General features: G+C 40.5%; 1 protein-coding gene across 3 annotated transcripts in view; it reads left to right on the top strand.

The window, feature by feature from the left end:
• ADARB2 (adenosine deaminase RNA specific B2 (inactive)) overlaps window positions 1–16,348 on the top strand; it is a 442,068-nt gene that overhangs the window by 405,145 nt on the left and 20,575 nt on the right. For all 3 annotated transcript variants that reach the window (XR_007772813.1, XM_050942241.1, XM_050942240.1), the window contains one exon: window positions 2,238–2,406. Coding sequence is in view for 2 of the 3 variants with exons in the window: in XM_050942241.1 (XP_050798198.1) it covers window positions 2,238–2,406 (169 nt within the window). In the remaining variant the exon portion in view is untranslated. The remainder of the gene's footprint in view (window positions 1–2,237; window positions 2,407–16,348) is intronic.

Raw genomic sequence — 16,348 nt, 5'->3', positions numbered from 1 at the left:
AATTTAATAGCCGTTGAGCAGCTAAAATCCCTTATCAATTCTTTGGAAATGTATCCCAGGGTGAGTGTGCACAGGCCATGGCTGCATGAATCCTATCAGCTAATTCTGTCTGCTCTCCCTCTCCCTAGGTAGAATTTGTATAAGAAAGTAACAAAGTTTGAAGATTGGGCCAGGCCATGTAAGCATTTGAAGGGTGAGATGTTTTGTGTGATCTCTTACATGTACTAAACTATGGAGATCTATGAAAATCTGTTACTAAATTACTGGTACTTCCAATCCAGGGCAGAAATGCCATAAAAACAGCCATTGTCATAGTATTTTGGCCCTTCCAGCTCCAGTCCTGAAGAGAACTAGAAGGGATAAGTGAGCACAAACATCAAGTTTAATGGGAAAAAAACATTTTCCAAATGTTTTGGAACTCACAGAACTGTTGGTCTTGATTTCAATTCAAAAAAATGACCAGCAGTTATTGGAGGGGCTGGTTCTTATTTTCCCTGAACTGGATTACTCCTCTTTAATTATCTCTGCCAGCTCGGTCTATGGTGCTTTGCCCCTGGCTAGGTAACATTTACTTAGCATAATCAAAATTATGTAAATGAGGGAATATTCCCCTTGTCATGCAGGCACTAAAATCTTGAGGCAGCTGCATCCCAGCCCCCTCCATCCACCCTTGCTAATTTGCAGGCTTTGACATACAAGAGTGAGTAAAAAAGGGGGTAGCAATTTGGTGTCTGTTTTCGACTGCTTGACTCTCAGAGTGAGAAAGGAGAACTATGGCTGCAAGGGAAAGAGGCTGTGGTGTGGGAACTGGTGAGGGTAAGAGGATCCGGAGCACAGTGGGGATGATGGGGAGGGAAAGGCTGGGAAAAAAGAGAACATTTCTGAAAGGAGGAGTTGTGGAAATAACGTAGACAGACCCTTAAAGAGCTGGGCTGCATCAGAGCCTGTTCTTGAATTAACAACAATATTTTTAAAACACAAGAAAATGAAGAGCGAGTGATCACAGGAGGATCAGACCATGTAGCTGCTGGCAGGTCACAGCTGACATTGCTGTTCTACATGTGTTTGCTGCACTTGCTAATCCCAGTGTTCTGAAGCAATTTATTTTTCCATTGCTTTTTTGTAAACAATCCATTGGCACCAGCCAAAGTCAATCAATTGCTTCAACTAGCGCTAACAGTGCAGGATACACTGTAATAAAGCAAACACATTGAAAAATGACAGAAGGGACTCGAGCGCAGCTAGGGAATGCACACAAAGCCAGCTGCTCTCTGCCAATGGCATGATCAGCCCAGTGACTTATCACACCTTGATTTTATTCTGTGTGATGAACAAGGTCCACACAGACCTGAAACCTGCTATATACATGCATATAACAAGGATAATCTTACTTAGCAAATCCTAACTTTTCCATTGACATCTTACATGACATACTTGGTACAAGATTTGTTGCAATTCTGTAGCGGTGGTAACATGAAAGCGCTTTACAAATTTGACTCTCTTTTGTACAAACTACACACCTACAGGTCTCATTTTGCACATTACTGAAATGCAGCTAGCGCTGGGGTGGAGCATGGCAACTGTTTAACAGAACCTATCAACACCACACAAGAGTGTAGTACAGCTCATCCAAGGGAAATGATAGGCGGAATCTTAGGCAAACGGAATATAATTACCCAAGCTTTACTTTGTCAAGACACTAGGTTGGAAATTTTTAGGGACATCAAGCCTGGACTTTAGTTTTACATCTTCTTCCAGGATGTTTCTTCCACTAGCATTATGCTTGGGCATTGCTTCAGAACTGAGTCAGAGAGGAAAAGCATCACTCACACTGGTTCCTCAAAGCACCTGAGTTTTCCCAAACAAGTATCAAACTGGCCTGACCATGCTTAGCGTACAAGAGCACTGCACAACATACTGGAGGGATAAGAAATCAGTATTGCTTAAAAAGCCTCTGCGTTTTTTCGAACACGGTGGTGACTGTGAAAATTATCTCAATTCTTGCTGTGTTAAAACCACAGATTTATGTGAAAAGCTGACAGAGCAAACCACTGAAAATATCCATTATACTGCTCCCATGGGCTGCAACCTTATCCAATTTCCTCTTTGATTTAAAGGACTCCATGTGTGGTTCCATGATGCAAGCTGAGGTGTCACAGGCATTTTTATTCATCTCAGGAGACAATTGTACAAACATTTAATTACTGTCTTTCTATCATCACTTTTTTCTGACCCAGTGAACAGTACCAAGCACATAGTAAGAAAGTACCGGGGGCATCTACGAACGAAGATTGAGTCTGGAGAAGGAACCATCCCCGTCCGATGCCATAATGCAGTTCAAACATGGGACGGTGTGTTGTTGGGAGAGCAGCTAGTCACAATGTCTTGCACTGACAAAATTGCCAGGTAATGTGAGCACCTAATTTATACATTATAAAACTGGTTGCTGTGTGGAAATGAGGTTGATGTCACAGAGGACTGTGACTAGTGGTGGGGAATAAATAGCAGGTGCTGATAAACCCTAAGGAAACAATGACTCGCTTTGCATGTAAATGTAAGGCATATAAATAGGATGGAATGTAAATAGAATTTGTTTTCCAAATTCTCTGTGGGTCATTAGCTGCTCTTTAAAGTGTGACAAAAATATAAAACATCTCTTGCAGGATTTCACCAATCAAATTTCTATATGCAAATTAAAACAAAATCAACTCTGTGCTTATTGGATGATTTACCTCTGAAATTTCATTTGCTTCCTATTGCATAAAGTTCTGTAAATGATAAGAATGTTTATGGTTTCTAAAATGCAATTTCAAAACTCTGATGTCACCACCATAATAGGAAACCTTTTGATGAAGAAATAATCATGATATGTGATTTCTTTGCCCAGGTGACTGTGATGGGTTTTTTGTTTGTTTGCTAGCTATACTCAGTAAATAGAATGTATATTTACTAAGGCCCCACTTAACTTGTGATACTGCGAAAATTGTGGATTCCACAATATTAGGCTTTCGCTGCAGTTTTGACAAGATCCCCACTGTGCACAGGGCTGACAGTGGGAGCCCCGGGCAGCCAACAGCATAAGCCCCCACTCTGAACACTGAGTGGTCAACCGCATAATAATCACAAAAAAGAAATAATGGACTTAATTACCGCAAACAATAATGTCCATTATTACTTTTCTGCAATTTTCCATGGCTTGTCACAACTCAGCTGCAATATTTTGACTATCATCCCACAATTCAAGTAGGGCCTTATATATACGTATATTAATACAGAAGAGTTGCCATTAAAAAATCAACATTTGCTAACAATTATTCCACAGTGGCATGCGAGATACCACAGCTATTTCCCATTCTAAGTTTAGGGTAGTAACTATTAGCAAATGTTGATTATTTTAAATGACAACCACTCTGTGTGTGTGTGTATATATTGAATACACATACACATATGTAAATATATATTATTATATATGCATGTACATTTAGTATACATATATGTTATGTATATTAAATGTACATACATCTCTACTTGTAAAATACATTCCATTGCAGCTATAAGAACTGTAAATATTATGGGTCAAATTCTCTGCTACCATTTTATGTATATGACTTCAATGGAGTTACAGCAGAAGAGAATTTGGCCATAAATATCAAGGGCCAATGTGAGCACAATGCTAGAAAAATACTACTGCTTAATGCACTTGCCCAAATTCTCCGCTGAGCTTTTCCTATGCAACCCATCTGAAGTCACTAGGGTTGTACAGGCACAACTGAGAACAGAATTTGGCCAAGAATGTGTGTGTTTCATCCAATCATAAAATGCTAACAGAACAAATGACAGTGAATCAAAATACTCGCTCTGCAATAGGTAGATTAGTCACAAAATAACTTCTGTTTGCATGACTGCGGAAAGGCCTCCTCTTCTGTAATATTTTCGTGTATTCACACAGAGATAAGAGAAAACTTAAAACTCAGAGTTTCAGCAGAACTCTCCCTCTGCTTTCAGATACAACTGGGCTTTCTAAATCCAGAGCCAGACAGACTACAAAAACTAAACAAGTTAAAGTTTCTGAATTGAAATTTTGCAGTCTCTGTGGTTTTGAATGTCAATAGACAGTAAATTAAATATCAGCTCTGCAAGCAGTATTCTATTTGTTATTGATGGGAATGTCAATTTTAATATAGACTCTCGGAAGCTGAGTTTTCTCCAGATACATGTTCTTTCATCCAGTATTATATCTGCTTAGAGCTTTCACTGAATTCTTGTGTACCTCCATGTAACTGATTGTTACCATGTAACGAAATGGCATGAAACCTGTAAAGGAATACTACAGATTGCCAGGTAATATTTTTACATTATCAAAAGAAAACATACAGCCTCCCCCTTTGCTGTGCTCTGATTGTTGCTGTAATTATTATTTATTCACACAGCACCATAAATGTGCATGGCACTTAGACAAAATACCCAGTATTCCCTGCTCTGATGAGCTAAACGAAACTATAGCTTGATGAGTGACAATTACAAACACTGTAGGTAGGGGTAAGGGAAAACAAATAACATTGTGTACTTGCTGTGATCTGTACAGCAAGTGTTTTGGAAGTTATGAGACTTACGTGTGATACCATATCTTTGAAGGGCAGGCTTCATGGAACATGTGTGTTTTAAGGAGGCACTCAATAAAGGAAAGGGTGGAGGCATGGCAGATGGGGTGAGGAAATGAATTCCAGTGCATACGAGGCTGCTTGGAAGAAAGTCCTGGAGCAAGAGTGGGAGAAGGAAACATTGAGAGGAGTCAGTCATGAGGCTTGGGTGAAGCAAAGGGAACAAGGGTAGAGTGAAAAGAGGGTATGGCAAAGAGGTAGGTTAGTGCTCTGTTGTGAAGGATCTTGAAGATGAGGACATGAAAACTGAATTTGATGTGGAAGATAAGGAGAAGCCAGGAAAAGGGAAAAGCGGTGACAAAGGATATGAAGAGAAGCTGTGTCAGAGAGGTGACAATGGGTATGAAAAGAAGCTATGTCGGTGTGGTGAGTCAGGGTATAATTTTTCCAGAAATTGGATGGCTGATAAAAACAGGGGTGTGAGCAAAGTAAGAAGCAAGGAGGATTGAGAGGAGCGATGTGGTGGTAATAGAGAGAGAACAAGAGGATCAAGAGAGCGACTGAAAGTCAGAGCCTCTAAAGGAGGGTGTGATCAACCATAGCAAAGAAAAAGGACAGGCCAAGAAGGATGGAGATGGAAAAGAGATTTTGAAGCTTTACAGTGATGGCTTTGGAGAGGGTAACATCAGTGGGGTAGAGAGGGTGGGAGCCAGGCGGAGGGGTTCAAAGGGAGACATGGTGCAGGGAACATCGAGGTTAATGAAGAAGAGAGCACGGAGGTGAATGGAAGGAGGGGAAAGAGATGCTAGTAAGAAAGACAAGAGGAGTCAAAATAATGTTGTGGGGCGTTACAGTGGCGCATTTGAAGGAAAAGGGGATGGTGGTAAAGGAAAGAACAAAGCACCAAGTACTGAGAAAAGTCTCATCATCTCAGAAAAGCTCGTTTTCATCTGAGACAGTGTACTGTCCCCTCATCAGCACCCCAGCAAAATGGATTTTTCTTCAACAACCCCCATACTGAACAAATTACAATTGAGTTTTGGGTGCTCCTTGGGGCAGTTTTATCTAGCAGTGAGGGAGTGGGGGATGTGAACCCTTCTTGAACTAAATACCAACTTTCAGTTCACAGTGTACACAAGCCCATGATCAGTTTTGTTCACCCTGTGCAGGACCTGAGATCGCTTTACCTCACCTTTGCATTCCTCCAGTCCCCAGGGCTGCTTTCTACATTCTTCACATAAGGATACAAGAACTACAGATGGGAAAGGAATCCAGTGAATGAGAAGAGCATTGGTTTAATGCCTTCTTTATAGTCCCCCTCCTAGAGGGAAGCTCAGTAGGAGGTTATTATTCAATACTTTTGGACTCCAACTATTCACCATAAAATGTAAACAGCTCAATCCCCCAGTGACTGCAGGGGCTGTGGTGACAAAGGAACCTGTTCACACATTATCTGGACTTGCCCTACAGTAAAAAGAACTTCCAAAAATGAACCCATTTGTATAAATAAGATTTTTGACAAAAATCTTCCTTATACTCCTTTGATTATGTTGCTTGGAAAAGACCCTCAGGAGCATTAGGCTATTAGAGAATGTTCTCCATTGAGAACCTTACTAGTAGCTTCTAAAATATGTGTCATTTTGTACTGGCTGCAAAGGACTTAACTACAAGAATATCAAAGATCGCAGCTTTGGAAAGCGTTACTGAGACACAAATTATGTTCTTTCCTCCTCACAGGATATCCACAAGCAGAAAGTGGTTTAATCAGATTTATTTATTAATCAAAAACATTTAGCAAATTCTTTTACCATTTTAAAAAATTCTATTTTTCAAGCACAATATTTTCTGCAAGAGCTAGATACCTAGAATTTGCTATTTGGGTTTTGTTGCTTAGTTGTGATTGATGAATGAGTTGTATGGTATTATGTTTATGCCCTGATTGGGTAAATGCACGAACACTTCTGGTGTGAATCCTCATGTGTTATTTGGTTCATGCAGGAAATTACTGAATTCAATTCTCTGACCCGTGTGATGCAGGAGGTCAGGCTAGATTATCATAATAATTCATAGATTCCAAGGCCAGAGGAGACTGTTGTGATAAGCTAGAGTAACCTCCTGTATAACATAGGTCCTAGAAATTCCCCAAAATAGTTCCTAGAGCACGGGTTGGCAACCTTTGGCATGTGGCCCATCAGGGTAATCCTGGCGGGCCGCAAAACATTTTGTTTACATTGACTGTCCACAGGACACGTGCCCTCCGCAGCTCCCAGTGGCTGCAGTTCGCAGTTCCTGGCCAATGAGAGCTGCAGGAAGTGGCAGGCCACAGGGACATGCTGGCTGGGAATGTGCTCCTGGGAACAGCAAACTACACCCACTTGGAGCTGCGGGGGGACGTGCCTGCAGATGGTCAAAGTAAACAAAATATCTCGCAGCCTGCCAGCAGATTACCCTGATGGGCCACCTGCCAAAGGTTGCCGACCCCTGTCCTAGAGCATATCATTTAGAAAAGCATACAATCTTGATTAAAAATTGTAAATGATAAAGAATCTTCCACAACCATTGGTAAGTTGTTCCAACGCTTAATTACTGTAACTTAAAAATGTATACCTTCTTTCCAGTCTGAATTTGTCTAGCTTAAACTTCCAGCCATGTTATACCTTCCTCTGCTAGACTGAAAAGCCCATTATTAAATATTTGTCCCTCAAGTAAGTACTTCAAGTCATGCCTTCACTCTCTCTTTGTTAGACCCAAGTAGCACAACCTATTTAGCTTATCACTATAAGGCATGTCTTCTAATCCTTTAATCATTCTTGTGACTCTTCTCTGAACCCTCTCCAATTTATCAGCATCTTTCTTGAATTGTGGGCACCAGAATTGGTCATAGTATTCCAGAAGCAGTCACACCAGTGACAATGCAGAGGTAAAATGACCTTTCTACTCCTACACAAGAGTCCTCAGTTTATTCATACAACAATTGCATTAGCCCTTTTGGCCACAGTGTCACACAGGAATTGTGTGATTATTCATGTTCAGCTGATTACCCACCACAACCCCCGAATCTTTTTCAGAGTCACTGCTTCTCAGTTATGCTCTAGACACCGCCACCCCCCATCCCACCCTCATCATGTAAGCATAACCTACATTCTTTTTCTTAAATGTATACATTTACGTTTAGCCGCATAAAATGCATATTGTTTGCTTGAGCCAAGCCTACCAAATGATCCAAGCAACCTATCCTCCTCATAATTCCATTCCCCCAATTTTTGTGTCATCTGCGAACTTCCTGAGTGATGATTTTATGTTTTCTTCCAGGTGATTAATAAAAATATTAAATAGTATAGAGCCAAGAATCGAACCCTGCAGGAACCCACTAAAAACACACTCATTCAGTGAAGATTCCCCATTTACAATTACATTTTGTGACCTACCAGTTAGCTAGCTTTTAATCCATTTGAATGTGTGCCACGTTAAGTTTGGATCATTCTATTATTTTTTTCAAAATGTCATTTGGTACTAAGCCAAATACCTCAGTGAAGTATAAGTATATTACATCGACACTATTGTGTTTATCAACCAAACTTGCAATCTCCTAAAAAAGGTTTGTTTTCCATAAACCCATCTTGCTTGGCATTAGTTATATTACCTTCCTTTAATTCTTTATTAATCAAGTCCCATATCAGCCACTCTTTTATCTTGCCCATAATTGAGATGAAACTGACAGTCCTATATTTACCTGGGTCATCTTGTTTACCCTTTAAAGTATTGATACAACAAGAGTTTTCTTCCAGTCTTGTGGAACTTCCCTGGCATTCCGAGATTTATGGAAAATCAACATTAACTGTCCAGCAAGCTCCTCAGCCAATTCTTCTAGAACACTTGGCTGCAAGTTATCCAAACCTTTAATTTTAAAATGTCTGACTGCAATAGCTGCAGTTTAATGATCCCTTCTGGATTTATAATCTATGAATTTATATATGTATATTTAAAATTTGGTTTCTGTGACTCCTCACGTAACCCATACTAATATAGTGTTGGCCTAGGTTGTCCTCAGGTGGCCAGGCCATCTAAAGGTTTTATGAGTCTCATAATGCATGCTGAAGAGGTAGAGGTTCAAGATTTTTCAAGCTGCAGGCTGTAGAATCAAACACCCCATTGGCGCAAGCACCCTTACTTACCCTCATACATGAGACTCTGAAATTTGTTCTCTACAAGCACTGATGTCACTAAGACACACACACTCACATCTGTGAAAAGAGAATATGAAAGGAGCAAATGTATTGCAGAAGCAAATTCTTTTAAAAATTCAGCCAGTTCTTTAAGGAAAATGTTTTTGCAGTCTTCACCCAGTTCTACTTGGTGCTATGCTCAACCTCCAAAACACAGACTTTGGCTTGGTATAGACACCTTGGGACAGCACTGCAGCCCTGGGAGAACTGTAATTTCTCAGGCTCATCATCAAAACTGAAAACTCAAAACTTGCTTAATATTATGGTCCAGATTAAGCCTCTCTTTACCTTGCTGCTCCCATGCAGAGGCCAAGTACAGAGGAAATCCAATGCAAGGTGACTACGGGGTTAATGCTGCTGCAGATGTTAGGGGACCGAGGAGGAAGTATGGCTGTGGTAATACCCTTCTTCCATTCTGGCCCTGCTCTGCAGAGGAAAGCAGATGATGACCTGAGTTTCCTGGGAGCTTCGGGAAGAATTGTGCCTGCTTCAGGTGCAGCCCTTGCCAGAGCAGCCTCAAGAGTGTACTTTGGCACCATCCCCACTGCAGGGCTGTAGCTGAATGCCACAGTCCTGCCCTTTCTGCATAACAACAATGTAGAGGGATCAGTTCAATTTTTTTGTTGGGCTTGGATACATTGTCATACATTTTTTGCATGTATTTCTCTGGCTCTTCAGGTATCTAAATACTTTTAAAAATCTGGCCCCCTAGTGCAATTTTCAAAGGCACCTAGGCACTTCACTCCCATTCATTTCAATGGGTGTTTGGACTGAGGCACCTTTGAAAATCTCATCAACCCCCTCACACATTTAAAAATCTGGCCCTAAGTGCTTACTGCTAACTCTTGTGAACATCTGGCCCTATGGGTGCTGAGATCTTCTGAAAATCTGACTATACACACACAAGACCAAATTCTGCAACATACTGTGTTTCACTCCGAACAGCAGAGCAATTCCAAAGTCCGTCCCCCCAGTTCCCAGTGCAGATTAGATTGTCTCTATTTCTGGCAGAGATAACCTGTTTGAGGGCATGTTGAGCAATGGCCAGGCCAGGGCATAATCATGTTTAAATGCATGGACCCTGACTCCTAGGCCCCATTCAGAACCATCCATTTGAGGCTCCCCTGGCAGAGCACTTGTGGAAGGCCTGCAAAGCATACTCACCACACACTTTGTGGAGACATTCCCCATTGAGCCACAGTGTTCCTGGCACATGCTTAGAAGTAAACACCAGTCAGAATTCAGCCCATGTTGCACTCACTCTTGACTTTAGATCATAAACCATTTTTTAAATTATTTTCTTTAAAAAAGCATCCTCAAAAGGTCAGCTTTAAAAGGCTGCATTTTTGTGCCACCACGTTATGCACTGAGCAGTTACTTACTATTTCAAAAAGACTCCGAAGTTAAACCCAGGGGCTAAGTGAGATTTATAACATCTGAATTATACCTCACCTGTACAATGACATGAATAGCAGCAGAGTGCCTCCAAACTTCATGTTCGCCATTGTCAGTCTGTTCTTGTTCCCTGGCTAAGATTCAAGGGTCCTTCTGGCCCATCACTAGTGAATAGATCTGAATATCTATTGAGGGAAGTATTCATAATAGCATAAGATAGTAGTGATGTTAAAGAATGGCGTAAGGATTTAGCAATAGGTAGAGTGACCAGATGTCCCGATTTTATAGGTACAGGCCCGATTTTGGGGTCTTTTTGTTATATAGGCTCCTATTATCCCCCACCTCCTGTCCCAATTTTTCACATTTGCTGTCTGGTCACCCTAGCAATAGGGCTCCAAAATAGAACTTTACAAAGTGATTTGGACAAATTAAGCCGCATTTAAATGTACCATACAAAAATGCTAAACTGCAAGTCAGTGATAGATATTCACATTTTTAGATCTAGGGTTAGCCTGTCGACCAGAGACATTATTAACAGAAGACTGAGCCTGGCACGGTAACTCTTAAAAAAAGCTACTTCAAAAGCTGCATATTAATGTAAATAAAACTCAATTAACACAGCTAGCTCTTCAGTTAGAGACAATTTGTGCACACAATAAAGTCAATTTGTAATTCTCTCTCTTAACCCTTTTCTGTGTGACTGAGAATTCAACTTCAGTCTTTCATGACAAGGAATATTCCAGAAAAATAAATGTATATACACACACACTGCTAAGAAACTGATCAAAAACTAATGCGCTAGTTCCAGTTTCTAAACCAATAGTAGCTAAATAGTCATATTAATAGGAACATGATAGGTACTCCGCTGAATATAGACCACCATGGGTAACAATTTATATGGTGCAAAAGCATAACAGGAAACTTTGGTAATAATGTCTGTGGTACAGTAGGTTAATGGTACACTGAGCAGACAAGACTTAAAACAGTTGATAAGAACATGAAAAATGCATCTCCCATAAAAGCGATAAACAAAGAAAGCTTTCAAATTCACAAGTGATATTATTTATAGTTGTAGTTTTCAAAGGTGCCCAAGGGAATCAGGTGCTTAGTTCTCATTGACTTTCAATGGGAGTTGGGCACTTAATTCCCTTATGTGCCTTTGAAAATGTCAATCTACATTTCTCTTAATATTTCACTGGGGGCAGTGGGGAGTGGGAAGTTAGCTGTTTCCTTTAACAATAACAATAATATTGTTAGGAAAAAGTTAGGATTTGAGTCTCCACTCATGCTGTGAATCAGGAGTAGCTCCACTGAAGTCATTGGAGTAACATCAGTGTGAGATAAGAATCGGCCCTAGGTCTTCACAGCACATCAGAGGTAAGTAAATATTGACTCCAGGGGAACTATATCCATTTACACCACTGAGGATTTGACCTATTGTCCCTTCTTCATCAGTGTGCTCTATTTTTATAACCTATATTGAGAACCAGATCGTATGTGGCCCTTGAATAAGTGCAGAAGTAGGAAGTAGGGCACAAAGAGCCTTACCCCTCTGTCTGCCTTCCCTCTTACACGCACCTTCACACAAAGACCAGGCATAACAGCAACCCTTGCACTGAGATGCAGTCCGGCAGAGCTCATTCTGGGGATACTCCACCACCCAATGCAGACCAGTGCCTTCAAAACCCATTACATTTTGGTTAGCTTACACAGGCTCCATCAATTTCAGAACATGACGATTCTTTGTAGTGTTGTTGTAGCTGCGTTGGTCCCAGGTTATTAGAGAGACAAAGTGGGTGAGGTTATATCTTTTATTGGACCAACTTCTGTTGGTGAAAGAGACAAGCTTTTAAGAACATAAGAATGGTCACACTGGGTCAGACCAAAGGTCCGTCTACACACACCTCTCCTTCAGATCTGGGAAAGATACTTAGCTGTGACACTCTGAGTACCTTTCCCAGGCTTGAAGAAGAGCTCTGTGTAAGCTTGAAATCTTGTCTCTCTCTCCCGCAGAACTTAGAACACGACAACACATTTTTCTCAGCTGAAATGTGCCCCCTGCTGTTCTGCTCCCCCAGTTGAACAGAGAAGGTCTATGAAAGTAGCAAAGTCTTCAGCATGCTCTTACTTCATAGCTTCAGATTCGCCAATCACTCCTTCTTGGCTTCTCTTCTCCATCACACAGCTCCATTCTGCTGATTTGCTTGAAGTAATGGAGAAGGAGAGGAGGGAGGAAGGTAAATTAACAAACTGAAGCAACATTAGTTGCATGCTTAGAACATGTTTTTTTTCATTTCACCAGCAAGAGAAAGGGACAGAGTTGTGGAGGGAGAAGTGCAGATGGGGAGGGTGAGCCAAGAGAACAGAGCATCCCAGAGGATGAAATAGAAACCACTTAGGTAGGGGAAGCAATCAGTGAATAAGGAGAGGGGGGAACACCAGCGTTTCCTCGACCAAGTACTGTCACCCTCCTGGTGTACAGCATATCCTGGTTGTCTGCCCACCACCCCAAAGTTGGCCATAATTCATTCACTGTATACCTAGTGTACCTGAAGTGCACTGGGATCCTTTGGGAGAAAAGGTGCTATCTAAATGTAAAACACTGTCATTATGTACACTGAAAGATCATGGATGTGAAGCTACACCTACCACAGTTGTGTCAGCTTCACATATACAGCAGCATGAAGGTGCTGCAGCCAACTCCTGTCCCAGGCTGTCAGTTATATCACAACCGTGATGAGGATTCTGATGTAATTACTATTTATATGTATATTTTCAAGACTCTCTCTGTTAGTGACTGACTGACCTAAGCACATGCAAACAATTCCATTGCGATTGTAGTTGGAGTCACCATGTAGTTATGATTTGTTCTGAGCAAGGAGAATGTGTCATCTAATTAAGGAAAAGCTGCCTGCTCCAAGATCTCTGCCAATTCTTCTTTGGCATTTCAATGACTGACATACAGGCAAAAATATATTTGTTTAGGGATTATTGAAAACTGGGCATGGAATTTTGTCTCTGCGAACACTGCAATAATATCAGCGGCTTGAACAAAAGGACTTGAGCGAAAGCCCTAAACTCAGAAAAACTCCCCAGTTTAAGCTCAGGCAGGGGACATTTGGTTTTATTGATCTTCTTTGCTAAAGATTTTTTTGAAAATCTGTGACTGTGTGAGAAGTGGGTTGATTTTCTTATTGGAAAGGTTATTAAACAGCATACAGAGTATAAATTATCTGCTAGGTGTGCCCTTGAAAACAGCCTTTACAAATCTTGCACACTTAGAAATATTCAAAATGATCCACTATATATTTCTTCTTAGTGAGGAAAGTTACTTTGATATTTGGAGGGCCTGAAATGTAACACTGCATTTCCGCTGAATAATAATGTTATTTGGAAAAGCTGTATTTGAAGCAAGCACTTTGTTACAGATGGGAACACAGCTACTTTCATGCACCTACAGTAGATTACATAGAAAAAGCTCCTTCAGAAATGAACATATATTGATATTTTTACTGCCACTCAGACCAGAATCAATCCCCGCAATTTTCCTATAAGTCATCCTGTAGGTGTTCAATTACCAGAGAACTGAGCTGGTTGCTAAAACCAAGTGTACTATAAATACATGATAGCCAGATTAGGGATTATACAAGCAAGAGGCTTCTCCCAAATATTTGTCATTTGAATATAGTCCTCATGAAAATTAATGGACTAGCTGCCCTCAAGCATGAAGTCCTCTTCTTAGCCAGAGAAGAGTGCAGCACAAGTTATAGCAATGCAAACTTCCAACCAGTGTGCCTCTGCTCTGATCTGTGACAGAGATGGGAGTGCTCAAGAACCCTAGTGCAGAAGTCCATCTCTAATCAGGACACGACTCAACTTTAGGTACCTATTGACTTCAGTGGGACTTAAGCAGGTGCTTATAGTAATAGTGCTCTGCTGAATAGGAACAGACTTAAACACACGGTTAAATACTTTGCTGAACTGGGGCCAGACCTGAGAGCATAGTTCAATCTTTACTTTTTCCATCTGTGGGATTTGTGTGGAGACTGCCAGTCAGGGTGCAAATTAGTGCTCATTTTTGAGATGTGGACTTCGAGTAGGTCAGCAGCATCAGTCACTGAACAGCCATCAGGTGATATTTTGGTTGCTGCTATCAAGGCATTGATCTGAATCCATGACCAATAGTGGAAAAGCTCTTTACCTCATTATGATTACATTGCAGCCCCATGACAATCCAGTTCCCATTCCCAAGTATTTTGAAAAGGAAACACCAAGCTTTACGTTCTTTTGTTAGCAAGGAGAACCGTTATCTCAATGACATGAAAATAGCGAAGCATCTTTTTTAATAGACAGGGAAATGTGTACACAAGTCAGTCCTTATAAAATGTAATGGAAAGCTAACGGAAGCTAAATCAGGCCACAACTTAGACTGGCATAGAAACACTAAGCCTGCAAAACATGAGATCATCTGAGAGCTGTTTTTAAGACTTAGTGGACTAACTAGCCTGCTAGTTTTCATAGGGGGCTGGCACTGGAAAACAGTCAAGAGCTGCCTTCCCCAGTGAAACTTGCCTGCTAGGTGAGTAGGTCTGTTATCAGGTCTCTCTCTCCTCCATGGCACAGGATACAGGTGATATTCTGAAAGGACCTTAGTTCTGGGATAATAAATTTACACTTTGTCTTCACATTTCAGGCACAGGTGCTTGTCTGAATTTTTCCCTCATTCTTTTAGTTGCTTTCTCCTCTCTTTCTGTGTATTTAGTTATATATAAATATCTTAAAGTTAAGGTCCGCCTTGGGGGATCCACAAATCATATTGCCTTTCTAATGCTATTGCTGGGATGTCCTTGGCTGGATGGGTGGGACAGTCTTGTCAGGCAGAATAAACACAGCAATGGGCTTTAGGAAGCTCTGAGTTCCAATCCCAGATCTTCCTTTAAATAACTCTGTGGTCTTGAGCAAGTAACTTCACTTTTCTGCCTCAGTGTCCCAGGGGAGATAATTATATTGATCTACCTCTCAGGATCATTGTGAGAATTAGTGAATGTTTACACAACACTTTGAACACAAAGAGCTGATCTGGTCACACTTATACCATATTTTCCATTGCTGTAATTCCACTCACTTCATAGACTTAGTCATCCCTAACAAGGATGTCAGCAAGATCAGAATTAGCCATATAAATCTCTGTAAAGATGCTACAGGTTGGTATTTAATGCAAATAATCATCATTACTATCTCATTATTTATTATGTGAACTCACTAGCCTATTTTTGTAAATAAGACCCAGGTAATCTATTTATAATATACATATTGGTGATATTTCAGTCTTGCGGAACATATGTTGTTTTTCTGTTTTCTCTTTTCTTTTCAAACAAACATTTTGGGGGATTGGTTTGGAGGGAGATTATAAAAGAAAATGTCATATATTGAGAACGACGCTGAGATCTTGCAAGTGTTTCAGTCTGGAAGGAAGAGTTGCTGTCTAATATATTTGACTCTGATTCAAAGCCAATTCTGAATTCAGTGCTGTTAACTGAACTCTCTATTTCCTAAGTTTGCATTATTAATTTTGCATTGCAATAAGATATGCATTCAAAGAGTCAGATAGTCCCTTCCTTTAAAAGTGACATTATTTGCAGAAATGACCACACTTTTTTTCCCCAAATGAAGTTATGCAAATCTGATAGACTAAAGTAAATGTTTCATAAAACCAATGACTGTTTAAATTGTGGGACTAAATTGTTTGTATATAAATATTACCTTTTATATTCCATTTGAGTTTTATGTAGATGAACACATTACTTTAATGACCTGCATTTATAGAGGGAGAGAGGGAAAGTCTCACTCTGAAATCCTCAGCAGCCAGATGGCTGCCTTTTCTTGCATGAGATTAAAAGATGTTTCTCATTCACAGCCCTGCTTCTGAGGCAAATTAATATAGCCAGCTAAATTGCTTGTGTTTTTGGAATAAAATTTAAAGAGAACTTTTTTAAGCAATTGGTGTCACAGGTTTCTTGAGCAGATTGCTCTCCAGGTACAGCATGCTGGTTTTAAACATTCCGTAATTAATGGAAAGTATTCCGTGTTAATTGACTGCTTCAGGAAAGGGAAATATAATGACTC

Source organism: Gopherus flavomarginatus, chromosome 2 (genome assembly GCF_025201925.1).
Source record: "Gopherus flavomarginatus isolate rGopFla2 chromosome 2, rGopFla2.mat.asm, whole genome shotgun sequence".
NCBI lineage: Eukaryota > Metazoa > Chordata > Testudines > Testudinidae > Gopherus > Gopherus flavomarginatus.
This window is presented reverse-complemented; position numbering and strand designations above follow the sequence as displayed.